Source organism: Vanessa atalanta, chromosome 28 (assembly GCF_905147765.1).
Source record: "Vanessa atalanta chromosome 28, ilVanAtal1.2, whole genome shotgun sequence".
NCBI classification, from domain to species: Eukaryota; Metazoa; Arthropoda; class Insecta; order Lepidoptera; family Nymphalidae; genus Vanessa; species Vanessa atalanta.
In genome coordinates this window covers 2,938,559-2,957,320 of record NC_061898.1, presented here as the reverse complement: position 1 = coordinate 2,957,320, position 18,762 = coordinate 2,938,559, and the positions used below count along the sequence as shown (strand labels likewise).

General features: G+C 34.5%; 1 protein-coding gene and 1 long non-coding RNA gene across 2 annotated transcripts; both read right to left on the bottom strand.

Annotated features, from left to right (window-relative positions):
* Nucleotides 1-270: 270 nt before the first annotated feature.
* LOC125074874 lies at nt 271-3,792 on the bottom strand. The gene is made up of 5 exons (XR_007120166.1): nt 3,682-3,792; nt 2,888-2,962; nt 2,644-2,723; nt 1,585-1,636; nt 271-390 (listed from the first exon to the last, which is right to left on the bottom strand). It is a non-coding gene; the product is annotated as an uncharacterized LOC125074874 (long non-coding RNA).
* Nucleotides 3,793-8,128: 4,336 nt separating this feature from the next.
* On the bottom strand, nt 8,129-17,254 carry LOC125074530. The gene is made up of 7 exons (XM_047685859.1): nt 16,860-17,254; nt 15,809-16,366; nt 15,248-15,435; nt 10,682-13,442; nt 9,669-10,573; nt 9,015-9,235; nt 8,129-8,410 (listed from the first exon to the last, which is right to left on the bottom strand). The coding sequence occupies exons 1-7, from the start codon at nt 17,252-17,254 to the stop codon at nt 8,129-8,131; spliced, it is 5,310 nt and encodes a 1,769-aa protein (XP_047541815.1).
* Nucleotides 17,255-18,762: the final 1,508 nt, after the last annotated feature.

Below are 18,762 nucleotides of genomic sequence, written 5' to 3'. Positions count from 1 at the left end.
CCAACCTTGAGAACTAAGATGTTATATCCTGCCTGTTATATGATGCCTCGTGCACTATAATATGTTCTGCGTAGATGCCTATGTCATATCTAATGTCTCCCTTGGGATTGGTCGCCGTAGCCGTAAACGGTCAGGACGACGTCATCATGAAATATTTGTTTGAGCCGGTTTGAACCGGTTTTAATCTTACTTTATCTAGACGTATTTCAGTAATATGTCACAGTATGTATGAACTCTTGTCACAAACTAAATGACTAAGATAGACACATGTAGCAGTGACGTTACCTAATCATTTAATTTATACTTATAACTTTATTGAACTCAACTCAACATCACAAACAGCACTCTCGCAGTGAAGCTTTCCTTCAATACTTGATGTTTTCACTGGACCTGGAAAGTAAACATAAAAGCTTTTTAGAACAATATAAAATCAAAGATTTTTTATTTTGACGATACTGGTCGCAGTCTGGCAAATGGTGCGAAGTCTTTTTTTACTTGGTGGTAGGGCTTTGAGCATGTCCCGTCGATAAAGGTACCATCCTCTCATCAGATACTCTACCGCCAAGCGGTATTATTTAGTGTTGTTTTGTTTTGGTTTGAAGAGTGAGCCTAGTTACAACAGGCACAAGAGATATAACACCTCAGTTATCTGGTATGGCGCATTGGCGCAATGGCTAAAATTTCTTATGGCGCCAATGTCTGTGTGACAGTGGCGACCACTTACTATCAGGTGGCCATTTAAGCAGTGCACCTACCTATGGAAATTGTTACGAACAGACATGAGAACTAATTTTTCATGTATATGTATCATCAAAATCTTATTATCATCAAAATATTATTAATTATTAACAATTAGTCGTTGGGTGTTCGTTTGGGTTCAAACTTGGTTCAAACTTGGTTCAAACTTGCTTCAATGAATGGAATGAATGGTTCCATGGAAGCTAGCCACCGAATTCGATTCATCGGTTTGGCTGTGATAGAGTAACAGGGTTACTTTCGCATTTATAATATTGGTATTAACTTACATGTACTGCATAAAAAACAATGCTTTGAACATCTCAATAATTTAGCAATGCTAAATAAAACTTATTGTGCAGAATGAAAAATTGCTGTAGGATTTCATTTACCTATACATATATAAGTCTTCTGTACGTGTGTATGTAACTAAACTCCTAAATGATTGGACCAATTCGGATGAAAGGTAGGTAACACTGCAATCGGGTTTCAGGGTAACATTATTTGACAATCATATGGGAATCTAGTCTATCATAAAATAAAACAATCTATACAAATAATAAAATTGGAGAATCTGTTTTACTAAATGCATATATGTATACACGGTACATGTAACAAAATAACATTTTTGCAATTTTTGTCTGTCTGTCTATCTGTTTGTTCCGGCTAATTACCTAACGGCTGGACCGATTTTTACGGGACTTCCACTGGCAGATAGCTGATTTAATTAGGAGTGACTTAGGCTACAACAATAAGTTTTTTTAAATTCTAATTTTAAATTGTTTTTGTTAAATTAAAACGCGCACGAAGTCGCGGGCTCAGCTAGTTAATCATAGAAATTTTACTCACAGATATCACGACTGCCAAGATTTCCAAATTCCATCATGGCTTTGTTCTCTTACTGAAATGTAAATTAAAACATTAATGTTTATTACAAAAACGTAACATTATTCTAATTAGAAAGAGAAGATATTTATCATTTAAAAAATACTTATTGGATCAACAATAATAGAACTGTAAGCTTTATAAAAACTACTTGTTTACAAATATACTGCTGTGCTAAAACAAATAATGTTTTAAATATACAAGAATAGGAAAATACTTTTCTGTAATTAACTGAATAACTTTTCCTTTAATTTATTATTGTTTTATCATTTTAGTCAATGTCTTCTTCTGTGTTTTTGGGATATTATGTGGAGACTTGATTGATTTTGTATCTTTTGATGTTTTAATTATTGATATTATGATAACTGTCTTCCTCAGTAATAAACAACAATAAAAGACATCTATACAAATAAAATAAAGCTCGAAAGATTTTTATATTTATAATATGAATGCTTATTGACATTCGAGAGACATCAAAAACCAACAGTTAGAACATGTAAATTTTAACCAAAGATTGCGGGTTCAACACTTGAAAGTACTACTGTTATTATTATGCTTGATTTTGGTTTAAAATGAATTAAACAAGGTCCGTGTTGTGCAGAAACATTCAAAGCCCAAGAATAATTATTATGACTTAAAAGAGAGAACTTAAAGTTTCATAGTTAAAATATACTTGTATATGACATTAATGTTATGTATTTTATTTTTAGTTTTTAAGTCATAATACATCATAGTTGCTAATGACTTTGTCACTTTGATGGTGTAAGAAATGGTTTATATATCTTAGTGCCAATGGCTATAGGCACTAAGCCTTTAGCTATGGGGGTTGAACACTGTTTTCATCGGATATGTATTAATAATCAATAAGAAACGTTTAGAAACGTATATGTAGATGAGCATATATTTTTATAAAATTTATAATATTCTTATTAAATTTGTAGCTGTTTGTCTAGATTATATTTTATAGAATGTTTTAATGAAGTAACAGTTTGAATTCCTTGTTAATACCCAAGTGATACTCACACATTTGAAGTCAATCAGCCAGGGTGTAGATATGTTACATGCCACCCTCTGCGGTAGTCTGCACAGCAACCCGTGGTAATCTGGAAAAAGTTACTGGTAGTTATTATATCATAATATATGACACTGTGTTACTACTTTGAATACTTTTGTTTTATATAATACTGCTACAGACTGGCTAATGAACCACCTGATGATAACCATCACCTGTGGTCAATGTCTCTGTGATAAATTTAAGCCATCTTACATCACATGCACCACCGATGACTGAGATGTTATATCCCTTATGGCTGTAGTTACACAGGCTCACTCAGACTTCAAACTGGAAGAGAAAAAAAATATTTATGAGTATAATATGACACACACACACACAGAAATTGATGTTAGAAAATGTATTAAGTTTTCAAAGTAATTACTGAAGAAGATATTCTGATTAGATTTCCTTCTGAACAACAGATACTATTACTATTATTAATAATAAAAATTTAAGTCACATTTTTTTGTACATAGGAATTACAACAGAGCGAAAATGAAGGGCGAAGTAGAAGCCGCGTTATAATTTTACCCCACGATTTACGACCCTATGGTAAAAGATAAATGAGCTTGCTTGCTTTACATCCAGCGAAACACCGCTGGGAATTTTTATCCGCCATACCACGCAGCCAAACCTAACTTAACTTTTTGCATCTTTACACACCTATTTAATATGTCGTTTATTTGTTTTATAGTATACATAATTAAAACCACTGTTAAACCAAATTTTAAATATAGTAAAGTATTAAAATAAGGAGCGAAATTTGAGGGTAGTCTGGACTGATGTAGTTGTAGATGTAGATTGTAGACACTAGACTGTTCAATAATTATACAACGTTTAAATTACGAAATCTTTGTTTGAAATAGCTTATGGTTTTAACAATAATTGTAACACTTTTATTTTTTTAAATTTAGTTTAAAGTTACAGAAAACAAATTTCGATACTTAGCGCGATGATTGAAAAATAATATTCTTAATTCTTATCAATAAAAAAATGTTAGCACTTACATAAAATGAATTGTTTGGTAACATAATAGTTTGCACTTTTATTTCAGTTAAATTAAATCACAATACTGATTACTGACCAACACCGGGAAAGAAAGAAAACTTTAAGTATTCAGAGATTAAATTGAAAAGAAACTTTTTTGAAGGTGGATCTAGAAACTTGCATCAATAGCGCCAACATTAAGATATTAAGAAATCGATTAAAATATTATTCTTCTCGGCTATCATTGCTATATTAACACTTCGTTTGAATACAAACGAAGTACAAGTGATTTGTAAATCAAACAACAACAAACAACAAGTGTTCTTTCCATTTTATTAACAAAAAAGATAAAAAAAAAATCACAAATGATATTTATTTATGATAGCATTATAACAATAATCGATTTGAGTAAATTTGTTTTAATTCGAGTAACTTATATTCATATTAGACAAAAAATAAAATGACAAAACAAGTAACTTTATCATACCAATGGTCAAGTTTACTAAAACACTTAAAATGTACTTACATACGTACGTTACTACGTTATAAAATAATTTGTTATACCACACCACACACTACCAAATAAAATAAAACCAATGAATCGATCAAATTGATTCAAATTTGCTAATTATTATTTAAAACAAAGAGCGTTTTCCATTTGAAACCTTCAACTAATTTTAATAATAAATGTAGTGTAATGCGACCAGGTTAAGGCAAAACCCCCTTTCCTCCTTTCCCCCCAACCTACCCCCGATCTATCCTGTTGAATTTCTTAATGATCAAATCATTGTTAAGATATTAATCTTAAATTCCTAACACGTGCTCAATACAACACCATTTTAGAGTAGTACTAAATATTAGGAAACAAACCAAATAAATATAAAGAAAACGCCATGTTGATAACACATACGCGCGTTAGAATGTTAGGTGGTAATACGAAAGTTAGTATGTTATGACTAATATTATAATTCCTAAGAAAGCCTATTTTATTTTATATATTTAATATTATATTTTAATGGAAGTAAAAAAATTTATTAACAAACTTAGATTTACGTATTTCATGCGATTTGCTAATAACTGAGCTATATTGTGCGCTACTAAGAGTTTATGATTAATATATCTTTATTTATAATACAACGTCATTGCACTTAACTACTTATTTCCACTTTAATTGTACTTCCAAAGTTCCGATAACAGTTTCTTCGACGTTCAAATCGCCATTTTTTTTCAAATCCGTAGTGAATATCATAGATTAATCTCTCGAAAAGCTCTCGACCAATGATATCGCTTCAAATTGCTGTAAAATGTTGTTTATTTGCTTTTTTCCTATTATGGTTGAATAGAGTATATAGGTTAAAATAGGTTTGACTCAAATATATTTTGCCTTTGATTTTTTTTTATTTGATTATATACGAATACAAATTCAAGGTATATTATTTAGTCGACTTGTTTGTTTACTCGCCGCTTTACGTCTTTCTTGGTTTTACGTTTTATATACACAAAATGTTGTTTTTTTATAAAATAGAATGAACAAACAGTAAGTAGGCAGATTGTAATTAGGTAGACTAACGATGCTCAAATGTGATTTTTGTCTGATCAATAACTATGTATATTATTTGAGCGAGTATGGAGTATCTATATGAGTATAAGTCTTGAATAATTATGATTTATAATAATTCATGTTGTATATCGATATAATATTTAATTAATATGGATATAATAGAGGTATAATTTAAATGAACCAAAAGCGATTCCATTTAATCTAGTTACAATAATATGATAAATATAATTGGCAATTCAAATCAAACTTTCCTACGGCATACAAAATGCCACAAACAACAATTACTTTTTTATGAAGAGTTATAAACTCCGAGGTTCTGAGGAAAAAACCAAATTGCACAAAATAGTAGAACAAAGGAAAATAACTGTATAATGTTGGCATCAATGGCCAATCGATCATTGTTCAACCGTTTTAAAAACTAAACAATTTATTTCTAAATAAATATATTTTTAATTATGGGGTGTTTTATTATTCCATGAACGCAGTTTATAAATTTAAACAATAAATTTTCCCAGGAAAATATATATATATATATATATATATATATATATATATATAAATAACGTAGTGGTGATGTGATGATTGATGTCTCCATCAAGTTAATTGCGTAAATTAGGTAACGCAACGCAAAACCAAATACGTTACTTACGTATACTGTAGTTAAACAAAGTCAAAGTCAAAAATCTTTATTCAATATAGAAGTGTTTACACTTGCTTATTGATTGTCAAAAATCTACCACTGGTTCGGAATTTAGCACCTCGGACCTGAGAAGAACCGGCGAAAGAAACTCAGCGGGATATTTTTTTTTTTTCCATGTACAATTTTTGTTATTTGAAACAGCCTATTTTTATATTATATATTACTAAAACAACTTATTTTTATATTTAAGAATCGTATTTATTATATATTTTTTTAATTTTAGAATATGTATTATGACTTTTGAGCGATTATACTGATTCGAATGATCGAACAATCTGATTTTTATCGATTGATGGCTCTAAAAAAGTTTAACGTTATCTGTATTCAATATAATCTAGGCAGTATGCATTATTTTTATTACGTATAAGTTAAAGTTATAACGTTAATCATATTTCATAAATGCAAGTATGGAGTTGTTTCGCATTTTGCGATCTGTATTATTTATTTCTCAGTATTTAAAATAATATCGTGATATATATCGTTTTTATATGTACAGTCAATAAATTATTAACTCCGCCGTTCTTTGCCTATTTCTGTTGTTATTCTTAATATTTGGTTTGACTAGTGGCTTCTGGGAAAGAACGTTTTGACAATAATTGTAACCAATTACTTTTTTGAACGTATTTTAATGATGATTTTAGCTGTTTTCTACCACATACCTGATATTGTAAAATAGATTAGATCAGGCTATTACAAGGTAAGTTTTTTCTGTCTTTTTTTATACGTCGCGCAACTATGTAATTTTAATAGTATTTTTATATTGACATTAATTTAAAAGTGCACATCCACTTAGAAAGTCCGTATTTTATTCCTCGCTAGTAGAGGTTAACTTCACGACGTACTTATAGGACAGCTTTAACTTGATCGATGGATCTCTAAAATGCACTGCTGTATTATATGTAGCGTAAAAAATGTTGTCTTAGAATTACTTAATTCAGTTACGATAAAAAGTGTAAAAATAGTACAACAGAATAAAATCAAATATAATTAGAAACTTCAATACTAACATTATTAATTACACTTATTAATTCATTTGTTAAATTACAATGCATAAGCTGAAGTGAGTTCTTCATAAAATAAATTATTAACTTATAGTTATAAGAGTCTGGATTTATAGAGTGAAATATAATAATGTTAATATCAAATAAGTCAAATTACCATTGCCAATGTTTTGTGGATTCTGTTTAGAAAGAGGACAATTAAAAATTTCAAAGATCAATTTTGTTTCATTTTATTTCATGACACAATATGTTTAATCTATTAATATATTTTTTTATTTAATATTATAGTAAATAGAAATGTACTTTAAAAAAAAAAAATTTAGTTATAATTTAGAATTACATAAGCCAAATTACATCCCCATTATAAATAAAATAAATAGTGAACTATAACGCTTATTAGCAAAATAAGTGCTGATTTCCTTGAACTGAGATTATAAGGTTTGGAAGTTAAAAGATTTTTGAATATTTTAACATTAAATTGTTATGGTGTGTACCAAATAATAGATAAATAATAAAATTTTCTGTGTTCACTTAAAGCGGCAATACTGAAAGAGCAATTACCAAAAATAATATTATATTCAGAGGGGTCTTGCACTTAACTGGCTGTAAATTAAAAAAAATTATATAAATCTGTACAAAATGGCAGATCAGCTTTAAAATATTTAGAATATTAAAAAAAAAAAATTAAAAAAATAAATAAAAAAGCCTTTTATTTCTTGTTACAAATGTAGGTTAATAAATATAGGTTAAATATGGGTTTACAATTAAAAAATAAGAAAAAAAAAATAAAAAGAAAAAAAAAATATCAAAACAGTTTGCATGCATTAATTAATTAGGTGCTTTATTCTTTTAGGTGCTTTTATATTTATGGGTACAAGAATCCCTCTCAACGGAGGGTAAAGGCCTCCTCCTAAGATGACCATTTTTCTCTGTCTTCAGCTTCTCGCATCCAGTGTAGAAAGAGTTCTAACATTATAGGTCGCTATGAATAAAGTGTTTTGGAAATTGTTATATATGGTATTTGAAAAGAGTTTTGTTTCCTTTGGAGGGTTTTGGTCTTGATCTTCCACGGAGACCAACCGGCTTGGAAGATGTGGTTTGGTAGTGTTTGTTTCTAGTATGTTTTTGTGAGAGAGGGCGGTAATTGCTATTGTTTATTATCTTCATTTGTTTGGTTGGTTTTTGTGGTTTTTGGTAGTTAAGAATCAGAGTATTCCTGGCTTAATAACTCCCTCTGATAGTCTCGATGATCTTTGTAAATCTGGTTGAGTTTGAGTTTTGTTCTTTTTATGAGCTTGTGGTTTTGGCTCTGAATGAGGTAGATCTTTGTCGTTTGGTGATGTTGGTAGAGTTCTTTTTTTGTTGCTTATTGTTGTATTATTTTTCGAGTGTATTATCAGTTTGTCATACTTAATAGAGACGGAGTTCCCTTTTTCTTTTTCAATTTTTAGCTGTTCTTGCAGTTCCCTTCTTTTAGCTAAAACATGCTGTGGGAAGTCCTCTTTTATGTAGTAATACGTATCTTTTAATACTCTCCTTTGTTTGAAGATTTCTATTTTCGTTCCCAATGAAGTAAATGTTATTGTTATAGGCCGGGGTTTTTTTCCTTTCTTTCCTATTCTCCTAGTTTCTTGTATGTCTCTGCGTTGTAGATCTACAGAGAAATATTGATTTATGAAACTTAGTATGTGTTTTTCCAAATCTGCATATGATGTTTCAGTTTCCGCCAGTCCAAAAATTACGATATTCCAGATTACTGTGTATTACTGTCTAGGAAAAATGAGTAAAAAAATCTAGACATGAATTTACTATACTTTTTTTGCAATAATGTGAGTGTTGTTTATAAACTACATTGCGCATTCATTGATGTTTTGCAAGTATGGATAAAATAAGAGTGGATATTATTTTTGAAATGTATTTATTTATTCTTCATTATGATATTTATAAAAACAATTGCTTTTTTTTCGTATCACATAAAGATACACGACATTTTTGGCACATTTTAAATGTAAAGCCTGAACATTTCGGGAATTTGCACCTCTGCTGCTTATCCAGCCAAACTGCCCAATGACATGTCTAATCTAATCTGACGTCTTTCAAAGGAATTGCTTGAGCTGGTCCACGGAACTTCTTCATTACAAGTTCTCTTTGTATTGTGCTCCCACTAGGTCGACCACGTTTAGCGCCATTTGCAGGTAGACCCAATTTGCAGAGGGTTTCAGCAAGTTCTAGCCTGAATGTACCCAAATTGAGAAGTTGATCATTTCCTTTCATATTATTTACCTTCTTGAACATAACCCATGAATTTATAACTGTGAATAAAATTCCGGCAGGCTACTTATGCCAAAAAATAAAACACTTAACAAGTACTATTTAAGCGTCTATTTGCTCGTGAAACGATTCACACAAAAAAAATATTTTTACATGCCTTATACTAACAACTTAACCAAACCATAGCGCGATTCAAAAAGTCGCATACATCTAACAACGCCATCTAGGCGTCACCGAGGAACTAAATATAATCAACTTATCTAAGGCAAGCCATTTACATTATACAAATAGGTTTATTGGTGTGTATGTTTAATCCGGACATACCGCCCACCAAGGACATAGTGAGAAATGTCCTTCAAACCGCCCACCATGCAACAGTCCGACTGTAACGAATCACTCAACTAATAATTTACTTAGTTACAGGTAAAATTGCTATCTTAGAAGTAGGTCTTTTAATTAAAGAACTTTTGGTACGTATGGTGACGACTCGCGTGATTTTATCGGGTCCCGGATGTTTTTGTTCGACCTTGCCTAGCAACCATCGCGCCGGGGGCAGATCGTCCTCCTTGACTAAAACTACATCCCCCACTGATGGTTCTGGGTTCTGATATTCCCATTTATGCCTTTGAAGGAACTGATGAAGGTAATCCTGGGACCATCGACGCCAAAAATCCTGCATCATTCGTTGGTGGAGTTGCCATCTTCGCAAGGTAAACATATTTGCCGACTCATAATTTACTTCCGGAACTACTACGAGTGGTTCCCCCACCAAGAAATGACCAGGAGTCAAAACGACGGCCTCGGTTGGATCCTCTACACGAGACAATGGCCTCGAATTAAGACATGCCTCTATTTGTGCTAATACGGTAGCCATCTCCTCATACGTCAACGTAGAGTTTCCAACCACTCGTTTGAGGTGGAACTTGGTGGACTTTATTCCTGCCTCCCATAGTCCACCGAAATTCGGAGCGCGAGGAGGAATAAAATTCCACTGTGTTCCATTGGTCGCGAGATACTGTGCCAGTTCAGGTTTAAATTTTGTTTTTTCTTCGCTGAACAGACACAGTAACTCTCGAGCAGCGCCCACAAAATTGGAACCGTTGTCGCTGTATAATTCAGCACACCTACCTCGTCTTGCGACGAACCTTTTAAAAGCGGCTATAAATCCTAGGGTAGAAAGCTCGCTCACAACTTCAAGATGTACAGCTCTGGTCGACATGCAAATGAACAGAGCAATATATCCCTTGTAAGACTTGTTACCCCTACCTTTTGAAATTCTTATATTAATAGGTCCTGCGTAATCGACTCCGCTGACAAGAAAGGGCTTATTCGGTGTCACACGCGCGGAAGGTAACTGCCCCATGAGTTGAGATGTAGACCTGCTCGAGTAACGCGTACATATTACACAACCACGATAATATTTCCTAATAAGAGACTTCGCACCCACAATCCAATACTTCGATCTCAAATAGGTAATCATGAGTTACGGACCTCCGTGCAGGGTTTTTTGGTGAGCATCAGCAATTAAGAGTCCGCTTAAGAAAGATTCTTTAGGTATGAGAATCGGATGTTTCCCGTTAAATGACAGCGAAGACATTTCCAGCCGACCACCTACTCTAATTACACCTTCCGAATCTAAAAATATATTTAATGTCCTTAACTTTTTCTTTTTCTTATCTATTATGCCGTGTTTTTGCAATTCTTCCAACTCTTCCCGGAATCCTTCTTCTTGACATTTTTTAATACAGACCGTTATCGAATCCTCAATTTCCTGTCGCTCCAATGCTTCTGAACTTGGCCTACTACTTAAACCTTTCTTTATCCGTAACCAACGTCGACAATAAGCAACCACACGAACAAGCTTCGAAAATGAAGAAAACCTTTCCCACAATTCTGTGTTAACGACCGCTGTATGAACTTTAACCTGCTCAAGATTTGTAACCAGGTCTTTTGGTTTTGTACAAATAATTACCTTATTTTTTAGAAACTCTGGCCCTTCAAACCATATAACCATTTCTGATAGTTCCACCGGAGAAATACCTCGTGATGCTAAATCCGCCGGATTCTTCTTAGTGGCTACATGGGACCAGTGATGTGTATCCAAAATCTGTAGGATTTCCGAAACTCGGTTAGCGACGAACGTCTTCCACCGGCTTGGGTGATTGTTAAGCCAGGCTAAAACCACCTCACTGTCAGTGAATGCATGTAACTGACTCCTTTCAACTTTCATAACTTCAGCTACCTCAACCATCAACTTCGCCAAAAGTACAGCCCCACAAAGCTCCAGTCTAGGGATAGACACTTGCTTTATGGGAGCTACCTTTGTTTTAGCTGTAACTAATGAGACGTAGACATTTCCCACATCATCTACCACTCGTAGATACACGACAGCCGCATAAGCCACCTTCGAAGCGTCGGAAAATCCGTACAACTCGCGCTGATATTTATTACTAGTGTGTATCCAGCGTGGAATTTTAATATTCTGTAAGGCAGTTAAATTTTTACGGTAAGTAATCCATTCATTTATTAAATTAGTAGGAACTTGCTCATCCCACCCAATACCAGCTAACCAAAGCTTTTGTATGAGTATTTTTGCTGCTATAATGCAAGGAGCTAACCATCCGAGTGGGTCAAATAATCGGGATATATCAGATATAATTCTCCTTTTTGTTACAGGTTCTTCTTGCGGTGCAAGATCTACAGAGTACCGGAAGAAGTCACCACGCGGATCCCAGGTAAGTCCTAAAATCTTAGTTGTATCATCTACCTTAATCCTTAATTCCTCATCTGTATTACCCTTTGCTTTCCATATTTTAGCTAATATTTCCTTAGAATTGCTTTTCCATTTTTGCAACGGAAACCCTCCTTTCGCTAACACTTCGGTTAACTCTTTATATATTTTATAAGCATCTTCTAGGTTATCCGCCCCGGTCATCACATCATCCATGTAAAAATCATTCAAAATAATTTTAGCAATTACAGGCTTATTCTGACACTCCTTATAGGCTAATTCTTGCATTGACCGCACAGCTAAATATGGAGCACATGCTGTGCCAAAGGTTACGGTAAGTAATTCAAACTCTTGAAGCTCCTTTTCAGGACTGTCTCTCCAAAGAATCCTCTGAAATGGGGTATCTTCCCGATTTACCAGCACTTGGCGGTACATTTTCACCACATCCGCCACCAAACATATTTTATATTGTCTCCAGCGCATAATTGTATGACGTAGTTCGGCTTGCAGTGGCGGCCCAATCAATAAATCATCATTTAATGACTTCCCATTGCTTCCCTTACAGGAGGCATCAAACACTACTCGGACTTTAGTAGTATCCTTATCTTCCCGGACTACTGCGTGGTGTGGTAAGTAAATAGCTGTTTTCTTAAATTTATCCTTATCAGTAACTTTTACCATATGATTTAAGTTTAAATACTCCCTTATAACTTGTGTGTAATCCTCTTTTAATTTATTGTTCTTTTGCAATTTAAATTCTAAATTTCTCAATCTTTTTTCAGCTATTTTCCTGAACTCACCACGCATGCAGTCCGGGTTGGCCATACGAAACGGCAGTCTTACGATGAACCGACCGTCTCCATCCCGTTTCGTAGTCTCCTTAAACAATTTCTCACATTTAATTTCATCATCTGTGAGCATTCTTTTTGTTACAGGTGGTTCAGCTTCGAGTTCCCAAAACCGCTTTAGCATATTGTCCACTTCCAGATAAGAATGCATCACAATTGTGTGAGAATGGATATTTGACGTGCTATCTACCTCACAGACACCAGATATTATCCAACCGAAAGCAGTATCCTGCGCCAATAGAGATCCGTTGAGGTTTCTTTTAATGCCTTCCTGAATGATTTGACTGTATATCTCCGCACCTAATAAGAGATCAATCTTGTTAGGCGTATGATACTCAGGGTCAGCCAGATCATCCAGAGTCAGGTTGTCCCATTCTACCCTAGTTGTCTTCGCAACTGGGAGAAGAGACGTAACCGACTTCAAGACATGTGCATTAACCTTAACTTGGAACCTAGGATCAACTCTTGACCTTAAATTAATTTTTACTGTGGACTTGGAAGTCACACTTTTATCTCCACCTACACCAACTACGGTATTTTTGACCGCAAGCCTTTTTAAACCTAAGTGCTGCACCATAGCCTCGGTAATAAAAGAACCTTGCGACCCCTGATCTAATAAGACCCTAACTGGGAAATAAGTACCGTCTTTCGACTCAGCTTGCACCACAGCTGTAGTTAATAAAACCATTTTAGAACAGTTTCCTGTCGAAAAACAAGACACAAGTTGCTTATCTAAACTTTCTGCTTGCACAGATAATTTATTACTGCTCCCGGCAGTATCCTCCTCAGTTGACCTTCGACTGGTCGACGAGGTTGTTTGATGAATCGCCTCAACTTCAGCACTACCAGAACCAGAATCACCACTGGGATGTAATAAAGAATGATGTCGACGTTTACACACTTGGCATCGGACAATGTTTTTACACCCTTTAGCGGAATGGTTGCTATTTAAACAAATAAAACATAGGTTTTTATCTAACGCGAACTCACGGCGTTTTTCATTACTTTCCTTTCCGAATTTTTTGCACGTGGTTATTTTATGATCCGCACGGCAATACGCACACGATACGATCGGTTTGTTTTTAACAACGTGAAAAGATTTAGTAAATTTTTTCTCACTGTGATGTACCTTAGAATCGATATTTTCTAGACCTCTAAAACGCCCTATTAAAAAGTTGGAAAATTGTTGAAACGTGGGTAATTCGTCACTTGGATCTGAAGATACCTTTAACTCCCATGCCTTTCGCGTATCTTTATCTAATTTAGCGCTTATAATGTGAATAATCAGGATATCCCAAGATGAAACATCCACACCAATATTTTTTATTGAGTCTAAACAATCTGAAGTTGTACTAATTAAGTTTTTAATTTCAGTTGCTGATTCAGACAACAAACTTTTTTGACTTAGTAGACGCTTCAAGATGCCGTTCGCCAAAAACCTTTTATTATTGTACATCCTATCTAATTTCTCCCACGCAACTTGATAACTATCCGACGTCACCTTAATGTTGCGTAATAGTTGCTCGGCTTCCCCGGTTAAATGTCCCCTTAAATAATAAAATCTTTGGGCATCATCCAGTGACTTGTTTTCATGTACAAGCCCTAAAAACAAATCTCTGAATGTCTGCCACTCTGTGTACTTACCGGAAAAGGTAGGTATTTTTATTTCAGGCAACTTGAAACGTCTTTCTGAACTCTCACATTGACTATTTGAACTCGACTTTACTTCTGACTCAAGTGTTTTTAATTTATACAACATTTCCTTTAACTCAGTCTTAAATTGAACATATAATTCTTCTACATCATCATACACACTATTTTTATGATAATCCGAACTATACAAATCAGTTCGCTTAACCTGACTAATAATTTTAGTATGAGTGTCTGTAAACAAAGTCCACTGTTGTTCCAAGTTATCTAGCCTTGTTTCAATATAAGCAACCGTCAAACGATCCTTAGGAGACTTTTTAAAATTAGTCTTAACCTTTAGCATTTTGGCCCTTATGTCTTCCTGCAGATCATTAAACGACTCCATTTTTAATTTTTTAACTTAACAATTTTATCACTTATAATTCTTATCAATATAAAACAGAAAAGCAATTTACTTTAATTGACTAAGTTAAACTAAACAACTAAATTATTTTTCTAAGTCAATATTTTTATAACGGTTTATTTATTTTTTAAGTCCAAAAAACAAATGAGTAAAATTTTACAAGTCTTTTTACTTTCAATTCTAACTAAAATCGGGCGTGGATTCGCCGTCTCAACCAATATTTACTTAAAACTATTACAAGTCCTAAACTATTGAAATTATTCTAAGTTACTTCACTATCTTCAATTTTTCTTTAAGTTCCACTTATCTTTGAAATAAGGTTTAATTTTCAAGTTAATTTCTTCAATTATAATATTTAAAAATGTACTCACAATTTATCACCGCACACACACACTCACGCTTGTCTTCGCTTTAATTGCACCTGTGGCGCCCTCTAGCGCTCCGCAACCTCCACCGCTGCTGCTTGCCACTTCCCGTCCGTCGCTCCTCCGGGTCTTAGACACCCGGCTCCTCAACTGCCTTGGCGCCGCTCGTGGCACCTCGCTGTTGGGATGTTCTGGACAGCGATCCACTGCCAGTAGTGACGACACGGGTGGTACTACTGTACCACTGACGCGGCAATAATTCAAAAAACACGCCTAGCCAATCCGACTCGATGGACCATGAATAAAATTCCGGCAGGCTACTTATGCCAAAAAATAAAACACTTAACAAGTACTATTTAAGCGTCTATTTGCTCGTGAAACGATTCACACAAAAAAAATATTTTTACATGCCTTATACTAACAACTTAACCAAACCATAGCGCGATTCAAAAAGTCGCATACATCTAACAACGCCATCTAGGCGTCACCGAGGAACTAAATATAATCAACTTATCTAAGGCAAGCCATTTACATTATACAAATAGGTTTATTGGTGTGTATGTTTAATCCGGACAACTGCGAGGTCCAGGAAATGATAAAATAAGCGCATCGTCCACTTGCGGCTCTTCATTGTGATGTGATAACGACCTATAAATGAGTCTAATAAGTCCACGCCTCCCATGTGGGCATTGTACTCCTTGATTACTTTGGGGCATGGAATAGCAACTCTCTCTTTCTTCGATTTATCAAAGCGTGTGACTGTGGTTGCTGGTTCTGCTCCTACGTAAGTGGAAAGAAGGTTAACGGGCTTGTTATCTTTCCACACAACAGCACTTACGTCAATATCATCCACAGTCGCCACGTTTTCCTCATAGAATCCTCTGGGTACGTTCTTTTTCATTATAGTGTTTTTTTCAGGCAATTTGCAGTTTCTCAATCGGTTTACTCTTACTGTTCCCAGGGAGAAAATTCCTTCCTTAGCTAAATAGGTGACGAGAGGCACAGAAGTATAGAAGTTATCGAAGTAAATAATGTGATTCACATTGCGTGGTACCATTCTAGCTAACCTGACGACTGTATTGCCAGACTCTCCCAAATCTGGCTCACCAGGTAAGATGTTATTTTTGGAGCCCCCTCCACTGTAAACCTCAAATCTATGAGCATATCCTTGTAGACTGCAGATGAGATATAATTTAAACCCCCCACTTGTGGGGTTTATTGGGCATGTATTTCTTTATGTAATGGCTCATTTTGGTTGCACACATCTGCTCGTCTATGGAAAGCCTTTGGTCTAAGGGAACCTTCCCAAACTGGCAGTTGAGCGTTTCCTCAAGAGGTCTTATTTTGAATAGCCTGTCATAGTCTGGATGATCTTTGGGCAAGCATAGCGTATCATCGGCAAAATGGAGAGTGGATCTTATTTTTTCAAACTTTTTTAGCGGCATAGTATTTTTTATTTGATCATAACCAAATTTTTCACTCCAGTAAGCCCTGGTGTTTGGAAATATTATAACTGAGGTGTAAATCAGAATGCCTAGGAATTTATTTAGGATATTTTCATTTATAACTTCAGGATTGGAGATTTGTTTCTGGACTGCGTATAAGTTACTTTGTTCTACAATTTGCTTTTTTAGATCCGATGTAAAATAAAAAGAAAAAAAATCATACGGCGTGTTACAAGACATCAATGCTTCCGGTATCTGAGTTTCTCCCCTAAAAATAAGGCTGTCTTCAGCAGTAACAAGATTCCGTTTTCGCCAAACCAGAGGTCGTTTAGAAATCCCTTGTGATCTACTCTGGGGTGCTGCTTTTTCGGCTTCCAAAATAGGAGGGTCTGGCATATTTTCATCGTTGTCGATGACAAGAGGAGGATCAGCATCCACTTTATCAGACTGGGCATTCTCACCTTCATCACTATTTTCAAGGTCTCGAAGAACATCTCGAGCTGTTTGATAATAGTGACCTTCATCCTCTACTTCGGAGTCTGACCCGTCTAAGCCCTCTTCTGAATCTTCAAGAGTTTCTAAATACTTTGTAATTTCGCTTTCTAGTAATCGCGGCATGCTGAAAAGCAAAATAAAAATCCTTCACCAAACATGCGTTTATTTAGCAGGCAATGCGCATTGTAGTTTTCCAACAACATACCATATTTCGCCTTATTCAACAGTAGCATCAAGTTATTTTCAATGTTTTACAACATAAACATGCAATTGAAGATATAATCAAGCAAATAAAAATATGTTTTATACTTACATTATATTTTATCAAAGTCCGAACACAGCTACAAAACTTTTTTTTTTTTTTTTTTTTTTTTTTTTTTTTTTTTTTTTTTTTTTTTTTTTTTTTTTATTTTGGCTTTTATTTATGCCAAGAGGGCACAGATTATTTCGCCAATGTCACGTGCGATGGAGAAGACACGATGGAGATTGATCGGTGCGGTCGAGATTACAGGCTTAATTTAATTTGAAGGCATAATAGAAGTTGACTCTCTGTTAGCCCATAACCTAAAACAACACAATAATAAATAATTAGATAAACATAAATTATTATTAAGATAACATATATGAACAAACACAAAAATATTTACAACTTAATGTTATTACGCTCAATATATTTACATAAAAATTTACAAAATGGACTGAACACAAACATTAACAAACATTGAACATTAATAGGGCGAGGAGCTTTAGGAGGGAGAACGTCATATAAGGGATGGAGGAGTTTGGGGCAAGAAAACAGTATATGGGATAAGGAACCTTCGTCTAGGCCACATTCACACAAAGAGTGATCTCTGACTCTAATTTTACAAAGATGTATGGGGGTACATGCATGTCCAAGGCGTAGTCGGCAGATAGTTGTGGTGACCCAACGATTAGCTTGCCTGTGAAGAGAAAACCAAGGTCGCCTTGGAATATCTGGTTGTAGAGATGCGTAAAATCTACCTTTAGATTTTGATGAAACTTTCCAAATAGAGTTCCAGGATTTATCCAGATAAGTTTTCGCTAGAGCACACAAGTCCTGAGATGAATTTTTAAAATGTTCAAGAGAGCCAGTTGTTATAGCACCTCTAGCGAACGAGTCTGCTGCATCATTATCGGATATACCAGAGTGGCTTGGTATCCAGGCAAGCGATATTTCCAGCCCCTTTTGATGACAGGAAAACAATGCCTCCCTGATCTTAAAGATGATAAAAAATTTTCGCCTACTACGAAACGGATTTTCCTTAATTGCCAACAGACAACTCAAAGAATCTGTCAGAATTACCGTATTTCTGAGGTCATGGGAGTGGGCAAAAAGGATGGCTTCCAAAATCGCAATCGCTTCACCAGAAAAGATGGATGTTTCAGGAGGGGATTTAAATTGAAGGACAATTTTGAATTTAGGGATCCAACAGGCTGAGCCGACGCAGCTATCAGGGGATAGTTTTGAGGCATCAGTAAATATAAGTAAATGATTTGACCAATTTTGATTAAAAAATCTTTGAAATTTAGAATTTGAATCAGGGGCCCCTTTAATAAGACCAAGATCTGTGATAATAGATGGATTATAGACTAGAGCTCTAAATGGTGTG

Bases quoted from the DNA above. Each gene is read 5' to 3' on its own strand.
- LOC125074530 (XM_047685859.1), bottom strand. From the start codon at position 17,254: ATGCCGCGATTACTAGAAAGCGAAATTACAAAGTATTTAGAAACTCTT. The intron at 16,367-16,859 runs GTATGATTTTTT...TCTCATCTGCAG, and splicing joins TTGATGTCTTGTAACACGCC to TCTACAAGGATATGCTCATA. The intron at 8,411-9,014 runs GTCAGATTAGAT...GACTTCCCACAG, and splicing joins AAGCAATTCCTTTGAAAGAC to CATGTTTTAGCTAAAAGAAG.